The sequence below is a fragment of the Salminus brasiliensis genome, chromosome 14 (assembly GCF_030463535.1).
Source record: "Salminus brasiliensis chromosome 14, fSalBra1.hap2, whole genome shotgun sequence".
Lineage (NCBI taxonomy): Eukaryota > Metazoa > Chordata > Actinopteri > Characiformes > Bryconidae > Salminus > Salminus brasiliensis.
This window is the reverse complement of record NC_132891.1, coordinates 33932777-33955125: the sequence shown is the minus strand read 5'-3', so window position 1 is coordinate 33955125 and position 22349 is coordinate 33932777. Positions and strand designations below refer to the sequence as shown.

At 46.6% G+C, this 22349-nt stretch overlaps 1 protein-coding gene across 1 annotated transcript in view; it reads right to left on the bottom strand.

Annotated features, from left to right (window-relative positions):
• Positions 1-5417, bottom strand: part of stk35 (serine/threonine kinase 35) — an 8405-nt gene extending 2988 nt beyond the window's left edge. Inside the window, exons 1-2 of the mRNA XM_072696963.1 lie at positions 4759-5417; positions 1203-1959 (exon numbers count right to left, since the gene is read on the bottom strand). Coding sequence (XP_072553064.1) covers positions 1244-1959; positions 4759-5305 — 1263 coding nt within the window. The 5' untranslated portion in view covers positions 5306-5417 and the 3' untranslated portion in view covers positions 1203-1243. The remainder of the gene's footprint in view (positions 1-1202; positions 1960-4758) is intronic.
• Positions 5418-22349: the final 16932 nt, after the last annotated feature.

Here is a 22349-nt window from a genome sequence, read left to right as displayed (position 1 = left end):
GATAAGCTGCCTGGGGTCAGGTTGCCTGAACACAGTTGTTAGCTGTGTTGGCAGCGTTGGCAGCATTGGCAGCATTGGCTCCAAAGGTGTCAAACCTTGTTGATCCAATCACCTGTGGAAATGCCTCCCGGGTGAAACATACAAGCAAATAAAAGAGTACAGAGAAGCGTGTGGGCCAAGAGAAAGGGGGCTGGGTCGAGACTGGCAAGCACGCAGAGTACACTCTGGCCCTGCGGCCATGAGCGTTGTGGATTTAATTAAGACAACACAAAGCAGCGGGCGGGGACCAGGCATTCCTGAATAGGCCAAGAAGAAGAGCCCTGGGTCGCACGCGTCAAAAGCATAACGTCTGGGAGCAAGGTGCGTGCTCGGCCACTTGGAAACCAAAAAGAAGTCAACATGGGAGCGTGTGTCCTAAAAAAAAAACACAACCCCGTCCCTCCTTCTCACGGAAACCGCCCCACTCCGATAAGAAGCGAGGGAAAGTAAATCCTGAGCGTGACCCGCGCAGCCTGGAGCGGATTATCTGCAATCTGTTGTGGAAACCAGCCTTCAAAAGACTGGACAAAAGACATAAAAACGTTAGCTAATGTGCCCCAGGTCTGCTTATTGTAATGGAAAGACAGTAAGCACATGAGGTTTGCACACTGTCAGAAGATACGTGAGGCTAAAACTCCAGAGAAAGTCCAGAACTGTCAGGCTGGACCCTGTGAGGTACTGTGGTTCAAACCGGTTCCTGCTGTAATAACTGGTGTTTAACAGTCTGGCAAATCAGACTCTGATCAGATCTGGAGATCTACCTCCCTGAAGAGTTGATACCCATGGCAGCTGGGTCTTATATTAAAGGAGCCCTATTATGGAAACTCTGCAGTGACCGTGCACTGTCCTACTGTGCAGCACCTCCTCTGTAAATATGACCTTAAGGCAAGGGTCATTAGCAGAAAACCTTGCCTGCGTCCACTCAAGCCTTCACAGGTAAAGACATGTTAAGCGTCCACAATGGAGTGGTCACCCTCAGTCCACACATACAATCCGTATATGGTAATTAGGCCTATTAATTAGGCCTGAAATCCTTCATAACCTGGATCAGGTGTGTTTTGATTTATAGGGGTTGACCTGGAAAACCAGCAAGACAAGCATTCGCCCCCCATCCCACATCCCACAGTTCAATAATCCAGTAATCGTGAACCCAGGAAACTCACCTAAAGCTTATTGACGAGGTTGTTTGACTCGGAGGCTGGTTTCACGCGGCGCATGTGACTTGGTCCACTCTGAGCTCGAGCTGGAAGGCGTCCGGCCGGTCCTGCGGATTCACAGCCAGCATGTCCTGCAGGAGCCTCCGGATCCCATCTGACATGGGGCTCCTTGGCTTCTGCGGGATGCTGAGCACCATCTTGGGGTTCTCCAGCAGCGCTTCCCCGACGGGGACGATCTCGCTGCCCTGCCGGATGTACGTCCCGAGGAGCTCGCGCTTCGACTCAGCGTCGATAAACGTGATCCTCTCGATCATGGCCCAGATGATGATGCCGAGTGCGAAAATGTCCGCTTTGGCCGTGTAGTGTCCCTCCCACACCTCGGGCGCCATGTAGAAGTCCGAGCCACAGGCCGAGGACAGCCAGAACTTGTTGACGTTGATGTTCTTGTTGACCTGGTCTTCGCCCTCGCGCTCCTGGCAGCCCAGTCCCGCGCACACCTTGCTGAGGCCGAAGTCGGCCACCTTGATGACGGGCGAGCCGGACTTCTGCGAGATGAGGATGTTGTCGGGTTTGAGGTCGCGGTGGACAATGTTGTTCTTGTGGAGGAAGGCCACGGCGCTGGTGAGCTGCTTCATGAAGCTTCGGTTGGTTTTTGGGTCGGGCCGCCGAGACAGAATGTACTGGTTCAGGTCGCCGCCTTCGCAGAACTCCATGACAAACCAGAGGTAGCAGGGCTCCTCTGGATAGCCCAGGATGCGCTCGCCTGGAAAAGGATACAAGGAATTTTACTGACCTCTGGAACAAACCGGAGGACCAAGAGTTAACACCCTAATTCTGGAGCGTACCAAATACACTACATGGACAAAAGTATTTGGACACAGGTTCATTCATCGTATCTTTCGAAATCAAGAGTATTAGACTGATGCTATTGTTCCGGGAAGGCCTTCCATTGAGGTGACACTTGGTGACATCGGTGTCAGCAACTTATAAAGTAGCTGAATCCCATCCAACCATCTACCAATACCAATATGATTCAATAGGACTAAGAATGAGGCTTCTTGATACCTCAAGTCTACCTTCTGAAAGCCACATTCCTGAATCGGGTTTCCCAAAAATACCTTCCAACACTGAACTGACGAGCTCAGCAAACAATGCATTGGCTCCCACAGTGGAATCACTTCAGCACTCCACCCTGTAATTAATTACAACACCATGGCATCTGGTTCTCGGTTCTGGCGTATGCAGGTTCCAGCAAGCCAAGGGGCATCAGAGTGTAGTTTTGGTTGTACACTAACTGACTCAGTCACTCAGTCACTCAGTCAGTCTGCTTGTAAACGTTTTTCCACTGAACCACGTTTTGCTGAGTCGGGAAAACCTGACTGTGCAGTTGGGAGGAAATGAGAATAGTCTCTCTGAGTCCTGCTGGTGCCAAACTGATAAGCCACAGTTTCTTGGCACGCTCTCAAACGATAAACTCCAGCCTTTGTTGAGAAACATGTCGACGTGATCCTTACCGACACCAATACCACTGGAAAAGCTGGACTTCATATGGGTTCTGGGTTTGACCCTTAGTTTCTTCCAATGAGATGGTCAAGTGTTCGAGTAGCTCCCATTAAAACCAGCTCATCTTAAAACATAGTGGTTTTTAAAGCCGAAATAAGGCCATCTTTCATCTGGCCTGAACCCATTTTGGCAAATGGAGTGCTTGGACTTGTCCCAAAGAACACTGTACAAATGCTGGTAATCTGGTCCTGCCTTACAATGGCTTGCAGAGCTTAGCTGCTGGACTTAACAGATGGGGAAAAGTGCTGTGAACGAGGCCTGCTCAAACGGTAAAAACGGTCCCTGTGCTCCCTGGTAAGGGAGGTCACGCTCATATTCATCACATTTTAGAGAAAGAAGTTGAGGATGAATCTGGAAGATCTCAAAACAATTAGAAATCAGCTGTTCCAGAACAATTCAGGTGAAGAACAGATCGCAAGACGCGTAGAGCACATCTACATTTACACTGAAGGCCTTTAGCAGACGTTCTTCTCCAGAAGAACTTCCAAAAGTGCTTCCCTGTTCCCTCAGAAAATGCCCTTAGCTAGTTTATATCGGCTAGAAGATCCAGAAGATCCCTGTTAGCTGAGATACAACTAAATACAGAAGTCAGCATGGAGACCCTAATACCCAACATACGCTACAATCTGCCCAAGTACTCTCAGAGGAGGGTCTTCGGCCGGCGTTTGGAGACAGCGAGCGACTCCCAGGGAAAGTTCGCTCCACCACTTCGGTGCAGGCCAGAAAAAAGCCTGGACGCTCGTCTTCCGTGGATCTTAAAGGATGGCGGGTCGAGCCGAGCCGAGCCGTACTTGAAGTTGGACCGGCTCTCGGTACAGATCAGGCTTTTGACCATCGCCATCAAGTACTACGGAGAGGCTGGTTGGTCCAGTCTTGGCTTGGGTTTGAATCTGATGACCAGGGCAGCAGCTCCAGGAAGCCGCAGCCGCAGCAGAGGAGGAGGAGATGAACACGGCTGATCTTAGGAACGTTGAAGACGAGGGCGTTTTTGAAAAGTAGTAAAACAAATGGGCCGTTTGGCGACTCTTCGGGAAAACCTGGGACGTGACCAAAGGCAAAGCTACCGAGCACAACAGAGATTTTCCATTTGACATAATAATAATAATAATAATAATAATAATAATAATAGTCCCTTATAGAGCTATAAGGAAATACGGCCTATTTCGGAGCTGCATTTGCCCACGCCTGAAAAGGCTTCAGCCTAGGGATTAATGTTTGTTTACTTATTTATTTATTTGTTGACTGGCATGGCAAGCAAAAGTGTGACACTTACATAACACCACACAGTGGATCCAGCTCTGTGGATCCACTTTAACACCAGATTTAATCAAAACACCTAAATAAACAAATCACTTCCATTGAATAACTTATTCATCACATTTGCTTTGTTTTTGAGGCACTGGGTGTCACTTTTAAGTTTGCATACAATAAGGGGGGGATGGGACGGTGGGCTCTGGCATGTTAGGGGTTAAGCTTCATCTGACTGGAACATGGTGTTCCCTCACGCACTGCACGGGGCAAGCATGCAAGCAAGCAAGCAAGCATGCAGCACTACTTTCACTTTTAGGGGGTTTAAACATCTTCCCTGTGCTAAAGTGCTCGTTTTTCCATCGCTAGTAGTGGCAGAAACAACTTACTACAACTTGCACTGATTATTTCCACATTATTGATGAAGATAAACACTTATTTTGTGCAGTTTCTCAGGTGTGTTTACTTCTGGGCTCGAGCTGAAGGCTCCACTGGAGGTTATAGCTAGTGCTGGTGCTGGCTGGCTGGATACTGGCTGGCTTCTCCTAGGCACCACACACACACAAGCCCTTATATGAACTAATAACGTAATTATTAATTAATCAGATGCAATAAGTTTGGAATAGCTGACAAGGTGCTTAGTTTAGCTGTGCTGTTCGGTCGCAGGCAGGTTAGCCAGCCAGCCAAGCTGCAGCTACTACTAGCAGCTACTCACTGCCAGCTGTTGTGGTGGTCCCGGCCAGCTGTTTACCTTTTAACGAAGTCTCCACTAAGCGTAAATACTGCCTGGACCGCTTGTTGCCGTGGCTCATTTTCTGCGCCATGCCGTTCCTCTCCAGCACGCACTCCTCCAGCTGCACCACGTTCTCGTGCCTCTTCTCCAGGCTGGCCAAGGCCCAGAACTCGGCCAGGGCGAGCTCCACTTTCTCCGGAGCGTCGCAGCGGAGCTTCTTGACCGCCACTCGGGCTCCAGACCTGCGGGCTATGGCCTCGTACACCACGCCGTAGCTCCCTCGACCCACCTCCCGCAGCAGGCTGTAGCGAGGCGCCGCTGGAGGAGTCGCAGAGCTGCCGGGTTTCGTGTTCTTGAAGAGGGAGAAAGAACCACCACTGCCGCCGTTGTCGCCGCCACCGTTGTCCTCATCGTTGCCCTCCAGAGGCAGCGGCCTGAGAACTTTGCACACGCGGGGTTTGGGCTCACTCTCGGCCGGCCGCGCTCGCTTGCAGCCCCGCCGCTGCCCCTGCCGCTGCCGCTGCTCGGTCCTCACTTCCCTTTGGATCCCGTTGCGGAGCTCCATGAGTTCATTCCCTCTTTAAACACATGTTTAAGGGCTGAAGGCCAACTTTTCATAACTTCTCTGCAGATTAACAGCGATAATCTGGGATTTTGGGGCTCCCCGGACTCTCCAGCTCCCCCAAACTCTCAGACATAAACAATAACAGAGACCGTCCCGCCACACAGCGGCGAGAGCAGTGGGCGTGGCCTCCGCGGGATTGTACCATTCTGCTCCAACAGGGGGGGGGGTGAGCTCTGGGCTCTGGGCTCTAAAATTAACCCTGTTTATATAAAGCCTTAAAATACCAACATATTACCATTCTACTTAATTAATTATATATATGAATAACTCTAACTAAATTCTCTAAACGAATAAAAGCCCCACCTTCCGCACCTCAAAATATACACACCTCCATCAAAAAAGTGGTCGAGTCTCCTGATATGCAAATGAGGAAGGCTCGATCTGAATAAAGGGGGTGATGATGAGGATCTGATGGGGGGGGGGGCGGGGGGCAGCATATTGGTCTAATTATAATAGACGTATTTATTTTTTAATAATTTATTGTATAAAGTTTTATTATAATTTGCTGGAAATTGTTAAATTCAATGACACGTAATTTCGTCGACACGCGCGGGAGGCTGCAGCGCCACGGAGTGGTCCGTCTCTTTTGGCAACGTGGGGCTTCACGTGCTGGGGGGAGGCACGTGTAGGGCAGCATGAAGCCCACCGCTCAGCCGCAGCTGGACCAGCTGGACAAAGAGCTCTCACATGTTTACGTAATGAAGTTACAGAAAAGAGGGGCGTGTGTGTGTGCGTGTGTGTGTGTGTGTGTGTGTGTGTGTGTGTGTGTAGTTATTTGGAGTGCATGCAGCGATTTACGCACGTGTGAAAAGGTGCACGCTAAACCTTGAGTGGGTGTAACATTAAATGCATAATTTTTTTGGAAGAAACAAGCAAATATTTAATTTATTAAATGTTATATCTTTAATTATGCAAAATAAAAGCTACATATAAGCAATATAACACATATATTAGGTCAAACCTAGTTATTATTTATTAGATCTAACCTTTATTTACTTGTTTACATGTTGCAACAAAGAAAAGAAATATTGCACGTGCAAAATTATTACATATTAAAATGTTGTCTGTTGTCTGTTAAATTTAGTAAATAAATGTAAACTGCTTAAAAATGTGCACAAAATATATATAATAATGTTGGTTGTTTACTAATTTACAGTTCAATAATTTACAATATTTGTACGCACGCATTAATAATTGTATAGTGTTATAGTATAGAGTTAATATATAATATAATAGTAGTGTATTTTTATATTGTATATTATACTTTCACTCACCTTTACACCTTTTTTAATGTGATGTGACAATAGACCTAATCCTAATTTCATGTACTCAATATTTCTATATTAATAATTGTCTAATAATTATTAATAACTGTAAATATTGTACTGCTGTGAAAGACAATTCACCCACATTGCAAGCTAGCCAGGCTGTGCTAACATCGGGCTAGCGATGTTGGACAAGCCCGGGGCTGGGCTGTGCTAGCACCACAGTATCAATGTGGAAGAGCATGTTAGCCAAACCGTGCTAACCCCGATGTAGCGTTGTTGGACGAGGCCCCTAGCCCACTCAAGTATGCTAAACTTGATTAGGCTACAGTGCACTAAAGTGTACTTGTCGCTACGCTAACGATCCTAGTCGCTATGCTAACGATCAGTGCAGCTAAAGAGGCTAAACTGGAGCAGTCTCTTCGCCCGTTTCTGTACTGGACCCTGGATCTCACGGCACTAAGGTGATGTAAATATAGAGCCAATCAGTGGTTCCCTGTGAACCGTTCAGTAGCCCCAGGTACCGTTAGCTCAGTTCAGTAGCCCCAGGTACCGCGTCCAAGGGGAAAAGCCACCGGAAGGGTTACCCTCCATGCTCAGAACCGTTCAGCCCTGCAGTGGAAAAGAGGCCTTGGTTGAGGACCCGAAGAGTCTCCATAGTTAGGAAGGCTGGGAAGGTCCTTCAATGGTGGTTTCAGTGGTGCAGGTGAAGAAGTTCTCCAGCACCTTGGAGGGCAGTAAGATGTTCCTTAGGCGTGTTCTTAGCTGTTCACGTCACTGTCAGGCCGCCTCCGGTCCCTCTCCGGTTCTCCAGTTGTCCTTTACGAATCTAATGAGGATGAAACCCAGAACAGCCCTTCGTCCATCCTTCTTTAGGTGTTTTACATGCAATTAGCCCGCTGTGAAGTTCATTAATAAGCACTGTTAGCTGACCCTGACGCAGTTCTGCTCGCTCGGGTCATTATCAACTCCGAGCTCATTTGTATTCAGGCCGGATGCGTGCGAGGCTACTGCGGAAAGCCGTCGAGAGAATACGCTGGTTTTATTTTCACCCTTCAAACCATCCAGTCCTCTTACTGAACCTTCTCCTGATTCCTCTGCTCGTTTTCTGTTTCCTCCTGGGTCTCTCTCTCTCTCTCTCTCTCTCTCTCTCTCTCTATGTCTCTCTCTCAGGTTTCAGGGCCACAATATAGCCTGACTCACCGTCCATGCTCTTACTCCCCTCTCCCCCTCCTTCCTGTACCTGATCCAAAAGTCTGAACCATCCAAAAAAAGCGTCAAAGAATCGGGCCATGGTTCAGTTGATCTGGGCCAAGTTTCGGGCCTGTGGTACGGGCCAATCAGTGGAGCCCTGTGTCATTAAGCCCTTCCACTGAACGGTTAGCTAACAGTGCTGAGTACACTGGGCCCAGTTCGGTTTGTGAGCGCTCCATGCCGAACCATGTACAGCAGCTTTCACACCTGCTATTTTGGTTCGGACCAAGTCCCTAAATTCCTGTCCCTTCCCTCCGTCTCTCCCGTGTCCCCCTTTGTCTTTTTGTCTCCATCCCTTTCCTACCTTCTACCCTCCCTCCCTCTCTCTCCATCTCTCTCTCTCTCTCCTATGCTTACTTTCCTCACCTCGCCCCCCCCCTCCACCCAACCTCGTACTGTCTTACTTTTAACAAAGCGATGTATCGTGCCACCCGAGTCGCCATGGAAACCTGAAGGCCAGCGTATTCATATAGGAGCGTCGTTTAAAAAATGCCACGGAAGTGGATTCACAAAGGCGTGATTGTGTCTTCGGCACCATGAGAAGCTTCAAGGTGGAAGTGATGATGCTCTGCTTATAGGAAATTCAGGCCTTGATCTGAGCAAACGCACTGTGGGCGTTGACCGTATTACGACTTTTTCAGTGCTGCAAAGCTGCTGGAAGAGGTGGGACCCGCAGTGGCACTAGAGCAGGCGAATGGTGAAGGTGAAGGCATGGTGTGAGGAGGACAATGTGGTGAATCTGGCCGTCAATCGAACCAGCTTAGGCCTCATTTACGTCCTTCGTCATTCAACAGTACACCTTCTTCTGCCTTTAATTAGCCACAGAATTCATTTACTGAGTGTTTGAGTTGTTGGTTGGTGTGGCACACTGGATAACACCAGTACCTGCCACTGAGCTACCATACCATGTGGGAGACTGGGGTTCGAGTCCTGGTCTGGGTCTGACTATCATTCGCTACACCAATTGGAGTCTATGGGCAAGACTCCTAACACTACATTGGCTCACCTCTGCATTACGAGTAACCTTGGATAAGAGCGGCAGCTAAATGCCATAAATATAAATGCCCATTTACCACCCTGTTATTTTACCTAATGTTTTCCTTTTATAGGGGACTTGTGAATTTTTTTTATCAAGCTCTGTTTTTATTGGCTGGTCTACGGCACTGCAGCGGCTCACAGGACCCACATGTTAGTACAGCGTAGTTTTAACACTGTCATTATTCCTGAGTGCTATTGGATAGTGCTGCTGTCCTCTCACTGTGTCTTCCAGCGCGATGTGCTGTAAGCAAGCTGCATAGACTGTAGCTGGTTAGCTTTTAGCATTGCCCTCCACTCGCTTCAACGGAGCAACCCGTATTCCCACAACTAGCAGAGTCTGGAGGTGATGATGAGCTGCTCTCCAGTATCAACACCACCATCTTCTCCTGAAGTCAATGTCGTGTTTCACTGCTCCACCAGCTTTGACTGGAGCTTTCTGACTGTAGTGGGCGGGTTTATATCCATTTTGGGGGCGGGACTATAATGAGTCAGGACTGTGATGTAACAGTTTTGGGGTTTGGGAATCGGCCCGTTTTCCAGCTCTGTTCTGGTGCTGCTGGATGAGCTTCTGAAGGAGGAAAAGCAGTGTTTGAGGTTCACGGTTTGTTGCCTTTATCTACCGAACTCTTTATTATTCAGCTAAGCCAAGATAAACTAGAGCAGCTTTGAACTCAAATTTGAAAGAAAGTAAACAAATACAAAAAGAAAAATATACCATTTTAATTTTAGTTTAGTTGATTCTAAAAAAAAGAAAAGCCTGTAAGAGTGTCCACATCCGTCTATAAAAACAAACAAGACAAAAGGAGCGGCGACTGCTGCCCCCTACTGTTTATACAAAGAAAAGTCAATGCCTTGAAAAAAGGGCAGGACTGACAATGGACTAAAGCAGGGGTTGGGATGATGTAGCTGTAGCTGGAGGGTTTTACCTGCACAATAATAAATAATAATAATAATAATAATAATAATAGTTAAAGGGAAATTCCACCAAATTTTTAAAATTGCATGTTTCAATCATTGAGGCGTAAACAGTCATTCAGAGAGGGGCTCTAGTGTGAAATGCTGGTTTACTGTGGAATAACCTACCAGCTCAGATTTCTCTACAGTAGTGATGAATGGAACCAGGCGTTGCCATGACTACACATGCAAATACAGGCACTTTATTAACTTTAACTATCCAAACCCACCAGTGAACCCACCCTACGTGTGTCTTCTGAGTTAGATAATAGTGCTTTTACATGAACCTCCAACATGTTCCTTATCCACATGGCCTTCAAAATATGCTTTTCCTAAAAATAACGGTGCTTTGAGCGATGCCATGGAGGAACCGCTTATGGTTCCATGAAGAACCAAAGATTTGGTGACTTGAAGTGATGAAGGTTTTGATAACCAATGAAAAGGTTCTGTTCCCACACATGGTTCCTTATGGAGCCAAAAGTGGTTCTTCTATGGCATCGCTCAAAGGACCATTTGTAGCACCTTTATTTTTAAGAGTGTAGGAGCGGGGAAGTCTGGACCTGGACCTGGAAGGCTGGAAGGTGATTACCTTGCCTTAACACACCTGGTTCCACTCAGCAGACAATTTCCAGACGTAGTCGTTGGGCAGGAAGGGAAGCCCTAGCTTCATTTAGTAGGAGATGAGCGGATGAGGAGATGGGATCACAGTGGAATAGCTTTGAGCGATGCCATAGAAGAACCGCTTATGGTTCCATGAAGAACCAAAGATACTTGAAATGATGAAGGTTTTGATAACCAGTGAAAAGGTTCTGTTCCCATGCATCTCATTAACACACATGGTTCCTTATGGAGCCAAAAGTGGTTCTTCTATGGCATCACTCGAAGGACCATTTGTAGCACCTTTTTTTTTAAGAGTGTAGGAGTGGGGAAGTCTGGACCTGGACCTGGAAGGCTGTGGAATCTTGCATATGGAAGCATCCCAGCAAGACAGGAGACGAGAATGAACCTCGGTGAGGCTTTTTTCTCAGAGCTGGATTTGCGGAACTGGAGGAACAGGAAACGGAGGAACAAACAGTACGTCTCCAAGTGATCTCTTTTGTTCCTCGCAAGCAGGCACAGAGCGAGCTGCTTTATACTCTGGCCAAAAGTGGTGAAGTAGCGTTAGCACGGATCGTCATTACATCCATCGAGGAGCTGAATCTAGCCTTCACACACAGCTCGAATCTCACAATGTTAGTTTTGTTGGGTTGCAGAGGCTCAAATGAAGGTTGGAGTTGAGGCCAACCTGGGATCACACCTGAAACATGACCATGCACCCGAAAGGCCGCATCGGCTGAAAAGTACGCTTAGCTACGGTTAATTGGCTATGCGTCCCCACGGCCACAAAGGCAGCTTGGAAAACTGCTTGGAACACTGCAAGCTGAAGCTACTGGAAACGTGGCATTGTGGGAAATGTAGTTCACTGGCTACACTCACCAGAGCTAACTTCAAATCTCTAAAAGTCTGTATTCATCGCTGCGTATTTGCTAAGGGGTCTAACGAACAGGCATTTGCATTACTTACAGTTGGTGAGTGGCGCAACGGATAACACCACTAGCTGCCAGTGAGCTATCACACCTAGTAACAGCTAGTTACTAATATGCTAGTTAACAAAAAGGGTTGTCCACGCAATGAACACTTCTAACTCAGCATCCAGGCAACACCTACCCGCACATCTGTTTCCAGCCTTTCCAGGTGATGTGGTCAACATTGCGCTCTATGGTTGAGTTACTGCTTGTTGACCTTTTAGCAGCATGGCTACGTTTCGCAGCATGCTAACATTTCAGGCCTGCTACCAGGTAGGTCAAGACTGAGAACCAACACTGAACCCAGAACAGTGACTGTAGTTCATTTTAATAACAGTGAACAAACCAGTATGATTACCAGTAGGCCACAGCTCCATCCACTGATGTCCCACCTAGCTGAAACTCAACGCTCTTGATCTGGAAGAATGGAAGTCAGCGAGAACGACTAACGTCCCTTGCAGCAGCTCATAGAGCACCAACACGCTACACTTACCTATTCATGTGGACCCGGGCCTGCTGTGCACTGATGTTCGCAGGCAGGAAACGCAGAAACACTTTTAGCGCCTTCCCAGAGCACCCGGACTCTGTACTGCTGGGTAGCGGAGTCATGGAGATTCACCAGCGAAGGCTGACCTAAGAACAGAGTTTGCTGCGATGCTGGGATCACACCCAGCACAAAAACTGTTCTGAGATCAGGAAGACCGTAGGGGAAGCTTGGGAAGTAGCGTCTGCATTATTTCTTGTTTGTTAGCTTCTTCCAGAACAAGGGAGGAGGTTGTTGTGTTTCTTCAAGTGTAAGCTGAACAGCCAGGGTGCCGCAACGTGCTATCTGCGAGGAGGACGCCCATCTTCAATGAAATAAACATGGAGCTCCTTCACAGGAAGAAGGTGAAGTAGGCCTGTGGATGTGTCCTGAAGGTCAGAGCTCACTGCTTTGTGCACTTTCTTTGATGAAGACGATGAAAAGGCCTCTCAAAAAAAAAAAAAAAAAAAAAAAGTCATGGCCGGGAATGCTTGAGAATGCTTGATAATCCCACACAGCATGGCCTTGGCAATGAATGGCCAAAATTCCTGCATAATTTTTTAGTTCGACCAGTCTGTTATTCAGAGGGGGCTTATTCTTTACAGTGGTGGCGAAAGGAAGCAGGCCTCACCATGACAACACAACACAAAAGCCCACCAGTGAACCCACACGGTGATGAACCCCAGAAAACAGTGTCGCAGGCTTCAGGCAGTGTAGTAAACCTTTGGTGATGTAGCTCAGAGGCCTTAAACTCTTCTGATATTTTGCTCCATTCAGCACCACTGCAAACTGCAGATAATACAGATCAATCATAGATAAGAAAGAACATGACCAAATGAATGCTGAAAAATGTAGTCAATCTAAGGTCTAATCTAAAGATGATAATTATGTAGCCTAGTCAGCTTTCGTCTCATTTGGTTCAGCTGGTAAACATTTGTAAAGAGTTTGTTATCTGATACCAAAAGGGATCAAGTCACTAAATTTTTATTTATTTCTATGCTAGGCTTGAGTTCAACCTGTCTGGCCTGCTAACTTGCTGGTTGGCTGGTTTATTCATTGCTTGGCTGGCTGATTGGCTGGCTAGCTGGTAAATTGGTTGGTTGGTTGGCTGGCTGGCTTCTTGTCTGGATGGCTGGCTGGCTGACTGACTGGTAAATTGGTTAGTTGGTTGGCTGGCTGGCTTCTTGTCTGGATGGCTGGCTGGCTGACTGACTGGTAAATTGGTTAGTTGGTTGGTTGGTTGGTTGGCTGGCTGACTGGCCGGTTGGCTGGCTGATTGGATAACTGCCTGGAGGGTTGGCTGGTTTGCTGGGTGGCTGACTAGTTGGTAGATTTGTTGGCTGGTTGGCTGGCTGACTGGTTGGTTGGCCTGCTGGTTGGGTGACTTGCTGGTAGGTTTTTTTGGCTGGCTGGCTGACTAGTTGGTAGATTTGTTGGAAGTTTGACTGGCTGGCTGGTTAGCTGGCTGGCTGACAGATTGGTAAATTGGTTGGTTGGTTGGCTGACTGGCCGGTTGGCTGGCTGATTGGATAGCTGACTGGACGGTTGACTGGTTTGCTGGCTGGCTGACTAGTTGGTAGATTTGTTGGAAGTTTGACTAGCTGGCTGGTTAGCTGGTTGGCTGGCTGACTGGATGGCTGGCTGGCTTACTGGCTGGTCGCCTAGTTAATTAGCAGGTTGGCTGTGGTTGGTGTAACATGGTTGGTAGCACCACAGCCCTCCCTCCACTCAACAGACTGGGTTTGATTCTTTTCCTGGGCAGAAAGATCACACTATACCGATACGAGCCATCGCTGCATCCACATGTTGGTACTGAAAAAAGCATTGCTTCGGACCTCAGTGATGATACGTCACGTAGCCATGTAAACGTTGCCATGGTGATAGCCATGGCATTAGCATTCCTGCAGGCAGATGGTGTAATCGACCATCTATCCTGTGCAGTGCTTTGAGCACATGCAAGTATTTCTCAGTACACATTTTCACAGAAGTGTCATCATTTGTTGTACAAACTGTGCCGGACACTGACGCTGCCCCGCGGCGTGGTCAAGCTGGCTTTTCCTTTTCTTTTCCAAAAAAATAAAAATGCTGACAAACTTGCATTTACCACACTGTTCCTTTCCAATCCAGCTAAACAAACCCAACCAGGAAATGAGTGTGTGAGTGTGTGGCTGGGTGGCTGGGTGGAAGAAAGAAAGACAGCGAGAGTGTGAGGGGGTTTGAATAGCAGCCTTGCATTCATGCTGGAAAATTACCCATGCGAGTGTGTCCTTGGTCTGTGGAGATACAAGAGGGAAAAAACGTGACAAACTCTTACGTACCACAGCTTGACAGCACTCCATCCGGCCATGGCACGGCTTCAAAAGCCAGCACGCTCCTCTCTTTCACACTTGAGCACTCTTTGCCTGACGTTAATTGAGTTATGGAAAGGATTTCCTCACATTTCAATGGCCTTCTTTCAAAATAAGGGAGAATTCGTGTCCAGATTTGGGAGGAGCGGAGCATTGCTGTGAGGATTTGATTGCATTCAGAAACAAGAGCATTAGTGAGGTCAAGATGTTGGATGATGATCACCACCCCACCTCCTTACCATCACCAACCAACCAACTCTCCAACTCAGTATCCCAAAAAGTGCTTCACAGCTCAATGCTGCTAGGGGGGCTTCATACCCCTCTAGCCTACGCTTGGCATTAGGCAGCACGGTGCCAATAGGTTGACGTTGTTTATCTGCTGCCGACAGTCCTATTTTATTGGCAGTAGTTCTCTACAGGGTTTAGAAAAGCTGTGTAGGTTGGATTTGCACATCCGTAGCTGAATGCATTCATTAGAAGGGGTGTCCACAAACATTTGGACACGAGCAGTAGAACAGCAGGTTCTATATAACCCTCCCAAAATGAACCCCCCCCCCAACAATCTTTCCACACCATCTCTCTCTCATGTTCTCCTTGTTACAAAGGGAGTTAGCATGAGTCAGTGTGTTTTCCTCACACTTCAAATAACACCATAATGGCGGCTGGCGAGGGCCCTGTTCTCCAACACCTATCCGGCATGATTCATTTCTGCCACGGTGATGGACTCCATATGCGGCGTATAAATAAATATAGGTGCTTCGTGCATTAATTTGTCCGATTCACGTAGGATGAAAAGACAGATTGGGCCAAAATAGCAACTCGAGAGCCATTAGGGGCCCGAAGGCGCGAGAGCAGCCTTTATCTGGGGTGTTTTATGTCTTTGGCTGGAGAGCGTCTTTGTTCAGATCGATCCCACAAAAAAACAACAACTGCAGTCTCTGAGGTTCTCGGTACTCGGACGGGCTCTAAAGAAGGGGGAAAAACAGCCAGAGAACGAGCGCAGGGGTCACGTAACACCCCCCCACCCCAGTGTTATCTGTTTATGGTAACCCGAACCCCGTGGACACGGTGGATGTGGCGGACGCGACGGGAGAAAGCGCAGGGATAATGAGAAATTAAAAGTTGCAACTCCCACAGTCATTATTTATGGTAACCACAGAATCGCCTCTGCTGCTATGGTTACGTTCGCACCACGTTCATGAGAAATGTTCAGGTGCTTCACTGAGGCTAAATGTGTCTCTCTACGCCACGGAGTCGCTGCTTTCACAACACATCACGCCTATACTGCAGCTGAAAGGACACGCAAGTTTACACTGGGTCTCGAGATGTACCGAAGGGCCAACCTACACCTGCTTTGGGCCTACAATTGCAGCTCCGCCTATCGTGCAGAGGTCGGAGGTCCCCATTTATTTAGCTTTGCATTCATCCCCAGTCAAAGCAGCCAGAAAATCCCCCAAAATGCACTCCTCTGAGAACTGTCTAGGCGCGGTCATAATATTCTAATGAACGTGCACGACTGACAGCCCTCTAGCACTGGCCAACCATGCTTGTGTACGGTACCATGGCAACGCACACATCCTTGAGCCAGAGAAGTCGCGGTTCGAGCTATACCTCGCCAGGATTTGCTCGGGTTTGAAGAGAGGGCAGAGCCATGTTAGCTTTTGGATTGGCTGGGGGATGGCTGGGGGATTGGTTGGGGGTATGCTGCCGTAAACCTGACCCACTTTTCGGACCACCCATTCCACACTTTTCACTTTTCACTTTTCACCAACTCATCTGTTAAACATGGTGGTGGTGGTGTTCTGAAATCTGCAGGGAGATGTTTCTACACCTCCAATATTTAGTCTTAGGAGTCAAAGCGTCTTACCATCCCAAACATGTTCAACGATGTTGAGGTCTGGAGAACGTTCTAAGAACGGCAGAAGCTTCAGCAGGTTTGGTTTGTCTGTTTACACAGAGCTTCTTTATATATTAAAACTTGTCCAAGTTGCTGCCAATAAACCCACCTGTTTGTAGCTCCACCTAGCACTAGCAATGCCTCAGACACTAGGAGCTTAAGGGCTTTGCCTTGCCAGGCAGCCGACACGCTTGGAGGAAGGCCCATAGCTTCGCCGCACCAGCCAATGGACACCTGTGCCAGCCAACATCGCTTTAAAAGAGACAACGAGATATCTACCCACCTGTAGAGAGAGCACAGCCAATTGTGCCCTCTTGGACTCTGAATGATGGTGGCAAAGAAGCATGGCTAAGTATTCGACCTCACGGCCCACGGGCCATAGTGGCAGCACGTTAGACTGCTGAACCAGGACTGCAGTCCCCCAGTAAGACCTTCTATATTGAGTCAGACGTCTTCTCAAAGTGGAAGAATGGACACAAACATCTGCGGATGTTCTCAGATCTGAAGCAAGTGGAGCTCTCTGGAGAAGGTGAGAAGCAGAACCTGTAAATCAGAAAAGTGGGTGTTTCTGATAAAGTGGCCGGTTTAGGAGAGGATGTTTTTGGGCGTGTTTGTGACATTCGAACCCAACACCATAGAAAAGCGCCTACATCCGGTGGGCTGACTGCACATGTGAAGTGGACTGGAGGTGAACTGGAGGATATACAGTATACGGAAGTTGCGGGTCGAGAGCTCGGGCTGGTGTTTCTAAGAGACGCAGGATTGTAAACACAGGCAGTGGGCCAGTAGAGCATATAAACCAGCGTCCGTCGAAGTGGCCACGTAGATAATTGATATTGTGTTTGTCTATCTGTCTGTCTGTTTGAGTAAGTCCCAGCATTGGATTAATGATTTATACAGGAGCCGGTGTACACAAACACAGCGCAGAGCTGGAGACGAGAGGAAACAGCCTGCAGAGGTCCTGATATCCTGCACATGTGGAAGAATTTCTCTCTCTCTCTCTCTCTCTCTCTCTCTCTGGTTATATTACAGGTTAATTAGAGCTTCCTTTTCAACCTCATCGCATCCAAGTACCAGGAAACAGGACTGTGATACTCTAGCGAGCCCCGCCCCCATTCATTCATCCATTCATGTGTAGAAGAACAAGTGGAAATGGCTGCTTTACAATGAAGCCTTCCCGAGCCCCATATTATCTATCTATCTTTCTATCTATCCATCTGTCTGTCTGTCTGTCTGTCTATCTATCTGTCTGTCTGTCCACCTGTCTGTCTGTCTATCTATCTATCTATCTATCTATGTATCCGTCTGTCTGTCTATCTATCTATCTATCTATCTGTCTGTCTGTCTGTCTGTCTGTCTATCTATCTATCTATCTGTCTGTCTGTCTGTCTGTCTGTCTATCTATCTATCTATCTATCCGTCTGTCTGTCTGTCTATCTATCTATCTATCTATGTATCCGTCTGTCTGTCTATCTATCTATCTATCTATCTATCTATCTATCCGTCTGTCTGTCTGTCTGTCTATCTATCTATCTATCTATCTATCTATCTGTCTGTCTATCTATCTATCTATCTATCTATCTATCTATCTATCTATCTGTCTATCTATCTATCTATCTATCCGTCTGTCTGTCTGTCTATCTATCTGTCTGTCTATCTGTCAGTCTATCTATCTATCTATCTATCTATCTATCTATCTATCTATCTGTCTATCTATCTATCTGTCTATCTATCTATCCGTCTGTCTGTCTGTCTATCTATCTGTCTGTCTATCTGTCAGTCTATCTATCTATCTATCTATCTATCTATCTATCTAATCTACAGTTCAAATAAAGACACCTAAAAGGTTCTTTGGAGCAGTACCACAGCAGAACCCACTTGTCTTGCTACAAAGAAGAAAGAGCCCATTTCATGCAAAACTAAATAAATAAATGATGGTGTTAGGTGGTGTTGGTGTTAGAGCATACTACATGAGAACTGAGCTGAAAAACAGGCCATTTTAAACCTGCTGCTAATGTGATGTCACAACAACCATCTCATTAACATACATATACACTTATTCAGCCTACAGCAGTTTAGCCTTCCGCCTTCACGTTAAATTTATACGGAGTGTTCTTTCACACACATATACAAGCAAAGCGCTGGACAGTTGGTCCGATCAGCGGCCACTTGCATATTTCACTCTGAAAGGCCCTGTAATAAAAGCAGCCTGTTTAATATTAATGCATATGGAGAGTTTGGAAAATGCTTGGGCCGAAGGAGTTACGACTGTTTTTCGGTGCATAAAACCACACAAGCACTATAAGTGGACCTCAGGGAAACAGTAAACTGCAGGACAAATGGAGGATATGGGCCCTAATGTGGAGCTTCTACACCACAAACACATTCAGGCACATATATAGACTGGTCGAATTTACCGTGGCTCTAGTCCTGTGAGGTTCAGTGAGTAAAGCAGGGAAATGCCACTGATGACTCTGATAGCTGGAGTTTAGGCTCAACTCTTCTGTTCTGCTCAACATGCATGTTTCCTAGATCCAGATTAGGCTTTAGCCTAGACTGAAGAGACTCAGAGGTTCACCATTGGCACTTCTGTCTACTCCAGGACTAGGAAACTGCCCTGGGTTTTATTCCATGGTAAGACTGATAAGGTACAGGTTCTCCAGCCACAGAGAATCTCCATTCTCTGATGTTAGCCAAGACTAACACTAGTCCTGAGTTCATGTTGGGCCAATTCCCCTGAAGCAGTCTAAGTCTAAGCCTAGACTACAAAGAAACTGGCCTGATATTTCTTACTTTCTAGGACAAGTAAGCACATTAAGGCAAAGACAGGATCTGCTAAGCTAAAGCAGCTGTAGACCAAAGGTTAGAGACGTGGGTTTGGGCTTGAAAGATTGCTGGTTCAATCCCCTGGAGCAGCAGGAACTAGGGGACTTCACAGCCTTTAACCCTAAATTTTGAGGTGTGAACATTAGGATCATGTTCCCTGGTGCCTTCACCATGAAGACAGCTTCTATAAAGTTAAGAAGGCTTCAGGCTGTGGCCTGAAGGCTAGAGGAATAGGCTTGTCTTCTGATGCCTTCACCACTTCAGCTTCATGCTAATTGAAGCACAGGTTCTCTAAAGCTAAGAGGGGGCAGGCGTGGCCTAAAGGTTAGAGAAGTGAGCTTTGGGTTAAGGTTATTAGTTAAATCCCCTGGACAGCTGATGTGCCCTAGCCACTAACAGGTCAGTTTACTGACGGTTCATTGCCCAGTAATGCAGAGTAAAGCTGCCCACCACTCCAGGTTAGCATATTAAGAGTTCTCGAACCGTGTCTTCTGGGGCCTATAGGTTCTAGGCTCAGTGAAGCTCAGGAAGACAAGTTCTTAGGTCAAGTTAAATGCAGAAGCTAAATATTGTACTTGTAGGGCTGAGCAGTGCCTCAAAGGATGATCCTAATCTCTTTCTTATCTAGAGTATCTAGAACCCATCCAAGCATTTTAGCAATTACTCACATTGCCCTGGAATCAGCTGTAGTGTGTGTGGAGAGTGTGTGTGTCCGAAGGTTGTTGCCTGAAGTTAACCCAGAAATTCAGATTTAGAACTATGACAACAAGCGGCTGCACGTCAGCGAACGATCTTCAGAGTAGTGAGGGGGGTTGAACTGCACTGCATCTTGTGTGAGACGAAAGAAGCTCAAAATGCTGAGAGTGTTTTCTGATAACGCAAGAGGGAGGACTCACGCACATGTAAAAGAACACACACACACACACACCCACGGATGCAATGTGAGACGCCCAGTGGCTAATAAACAAAAGCATCTCCTGGGAGAACAGCGGCGAAGGCTGCCTAGAAACACAGTCCGTACCGTACCGAGTCTGAGCGAAGCTCACAGAACAGCAGTGCTCAGTGGGAAAGCTTCCAACAAGTGAAAACACCCAGTAGTGGTTCTCAGGCTGCTCCTTAGGGACCCCCAGATGGTCCAGATTTTGTGCTCCAACCCACAACACATAGGAATACAGCAAAGATGTTGGCTATCTGGTCAACATCCCTGAGGTCTGATATGAGAACCCCAGTCCTAAAGAACCTATACCAATTCAAGAGTCCTTCTTATATGTCCAAATGTTTGCGGACACCCCTTCTAATGAATGCATTCAGCCACTCCAAGCTGCACCCACTGCTGGCACAGATGTGCAAATTCACACATACACAGCTTGTCTAGTCACGTAGAGAGGTCCTGCCAATACAATAGGACTCCCTGGAGCAGATGAACATGAACCTATTGATACGGTGCCTAAAGCCAGGCGTGGCTGAGAGGGGTACGAAGCCCCCAGTTCTCATTTACACCCATTGAAAGGTTTCTTAGGAAACCGAAAGCACATTATATGAGCGTACAGCTTTCCTGCTTATCTCAAATTTAGTCCTATGTGGTGTCCGAATTCTGCCTCTTCAGATTTGCGCTGGAGCTACAAGGCTGATGTAGCTAAAAGAAGCTCGTAAGCACAACTGAAGTGTGTTGAAGCACAGCTGGTGTGTGTTTGCACAAATGTGTATTGATGTCTTCAACTTCAAGCACTTTGACGCATGAACAGATAGCAGCAAACGAGTCTCTCTTGTTCTTAACCTTGAGCAAGTACCCATTTCAATTGGGCTCTCAGTCTGTTACGCACATCAGGGTCCGCACTCTGGCATTAACGTCCTCTCTCCAGACACCAAACATCTCCCACAGAGGAGCCTCAGCCTCAGCCTCAGCTCCAGGATAATCTCACACTGGTGAAGTAATGTCTTCCAGAGCTGATCGGCAGATTTCTCCCAGTAAAACACGGTGGAAACTGGCTCGGGATGACGGAGAGGGAGGTGTAGCACTCAGTAAGTGCATTGAAGAAGACTGACAGTACTAAAGTACTATGTAACAGTGCTGAGGAATTTAATGGAGATAAGGTCTTTACACATGGTGGTCAAACAGTCTACGAGTAAAGGATGCAAATCGGCCCAATAGTCTTTATGTAAAAATGTCAGAAAGTCTACAGGTAAAGTATGGGAAGTGGTCCAGAAGTCTACAGGTGGAGGATAAAAATAGTCCAACAGTATTTTTACATCTACAAGTAAAGAAAGCAAAGTTTCCAAACAGTCTACAAATAAGGGTGCAAAGTGGTCAAACAGTCTCAAGTAAAATATGCAGTGGTCAAACAGTCTACAAGTAAAGAATGCAAAGTAGTTGGTCAGTCTACAAGTAAAAGGTGCAAAGTTACAAAACTGTCTACAAGTAAAGGATGCAAAGTCATCAAACAGTCTACAAGTTAAACATGTAAAGTGATCAAGCAGTCTACAAGTAAAGGGCGCAAAGTCGTCAAACAGTCTATGAGTAAAGAATGCAAAGTGATCAAACAGTCTACAAGTAAAATATACAGCGGTCAAACAGTCTGCAAGTAAAGAATGCAAAGCAGTTGGTCAGTCTGCAAGTAAAGAATACAACATGATCGGTCTACAAGTAAAAGATGCAACATGGTCAAACAGTCTATAAGTAAATAATGCAAAGTCCTCAAACAGTCTTGAAGTTAAATATGTAAAGTGATCAAGCCATCTACAAGGAAGGGCGCAAAGTGGTCAAATAATCTATGAGTAAAGGATGCAAATTGGCCCAATAGTCTTTACACTTTTTTAACAAGTAAAGGATGTAAAAATGTTATAAGGTCTATAGATAAAGTATGGGAAGTGGTCCAGATGTCTACAGGTGGAGGATAAAAATTGTCCAACAGTATTTTTACATCTACAAGTAAAGAAAGCAACATTTCCAATCAGTCTACAAATAAGGGTGCAAAGTGGTCAAACAGTCTACAAGTTAAAGATAGTAAGTGCTTAAACAGTCTACAAGTAAAGGAGACAAAGCTGCCAAACAGTCTACCTGTAAAGAATGCAAAGTGGTCGAACAGTGTACAAGTTAAAAATAGTAAGTGCTTGAACAGTCTACAATTAAAGGAGGCAAAGCTGCCAAACAGTCTACAAGTAAATAACGTCCTCAAACAGTCTCCAAGTTAAAGATGCAAAGTGATTAAAGCAGTCTACAATTAAAGGATGCAAAGCAGTCCAACAGTCTACAATTAAAGGATGCAAAGTGGTCAAACAGTCTACAAGTAAAATATGTAGCGGTCAAATAGTCT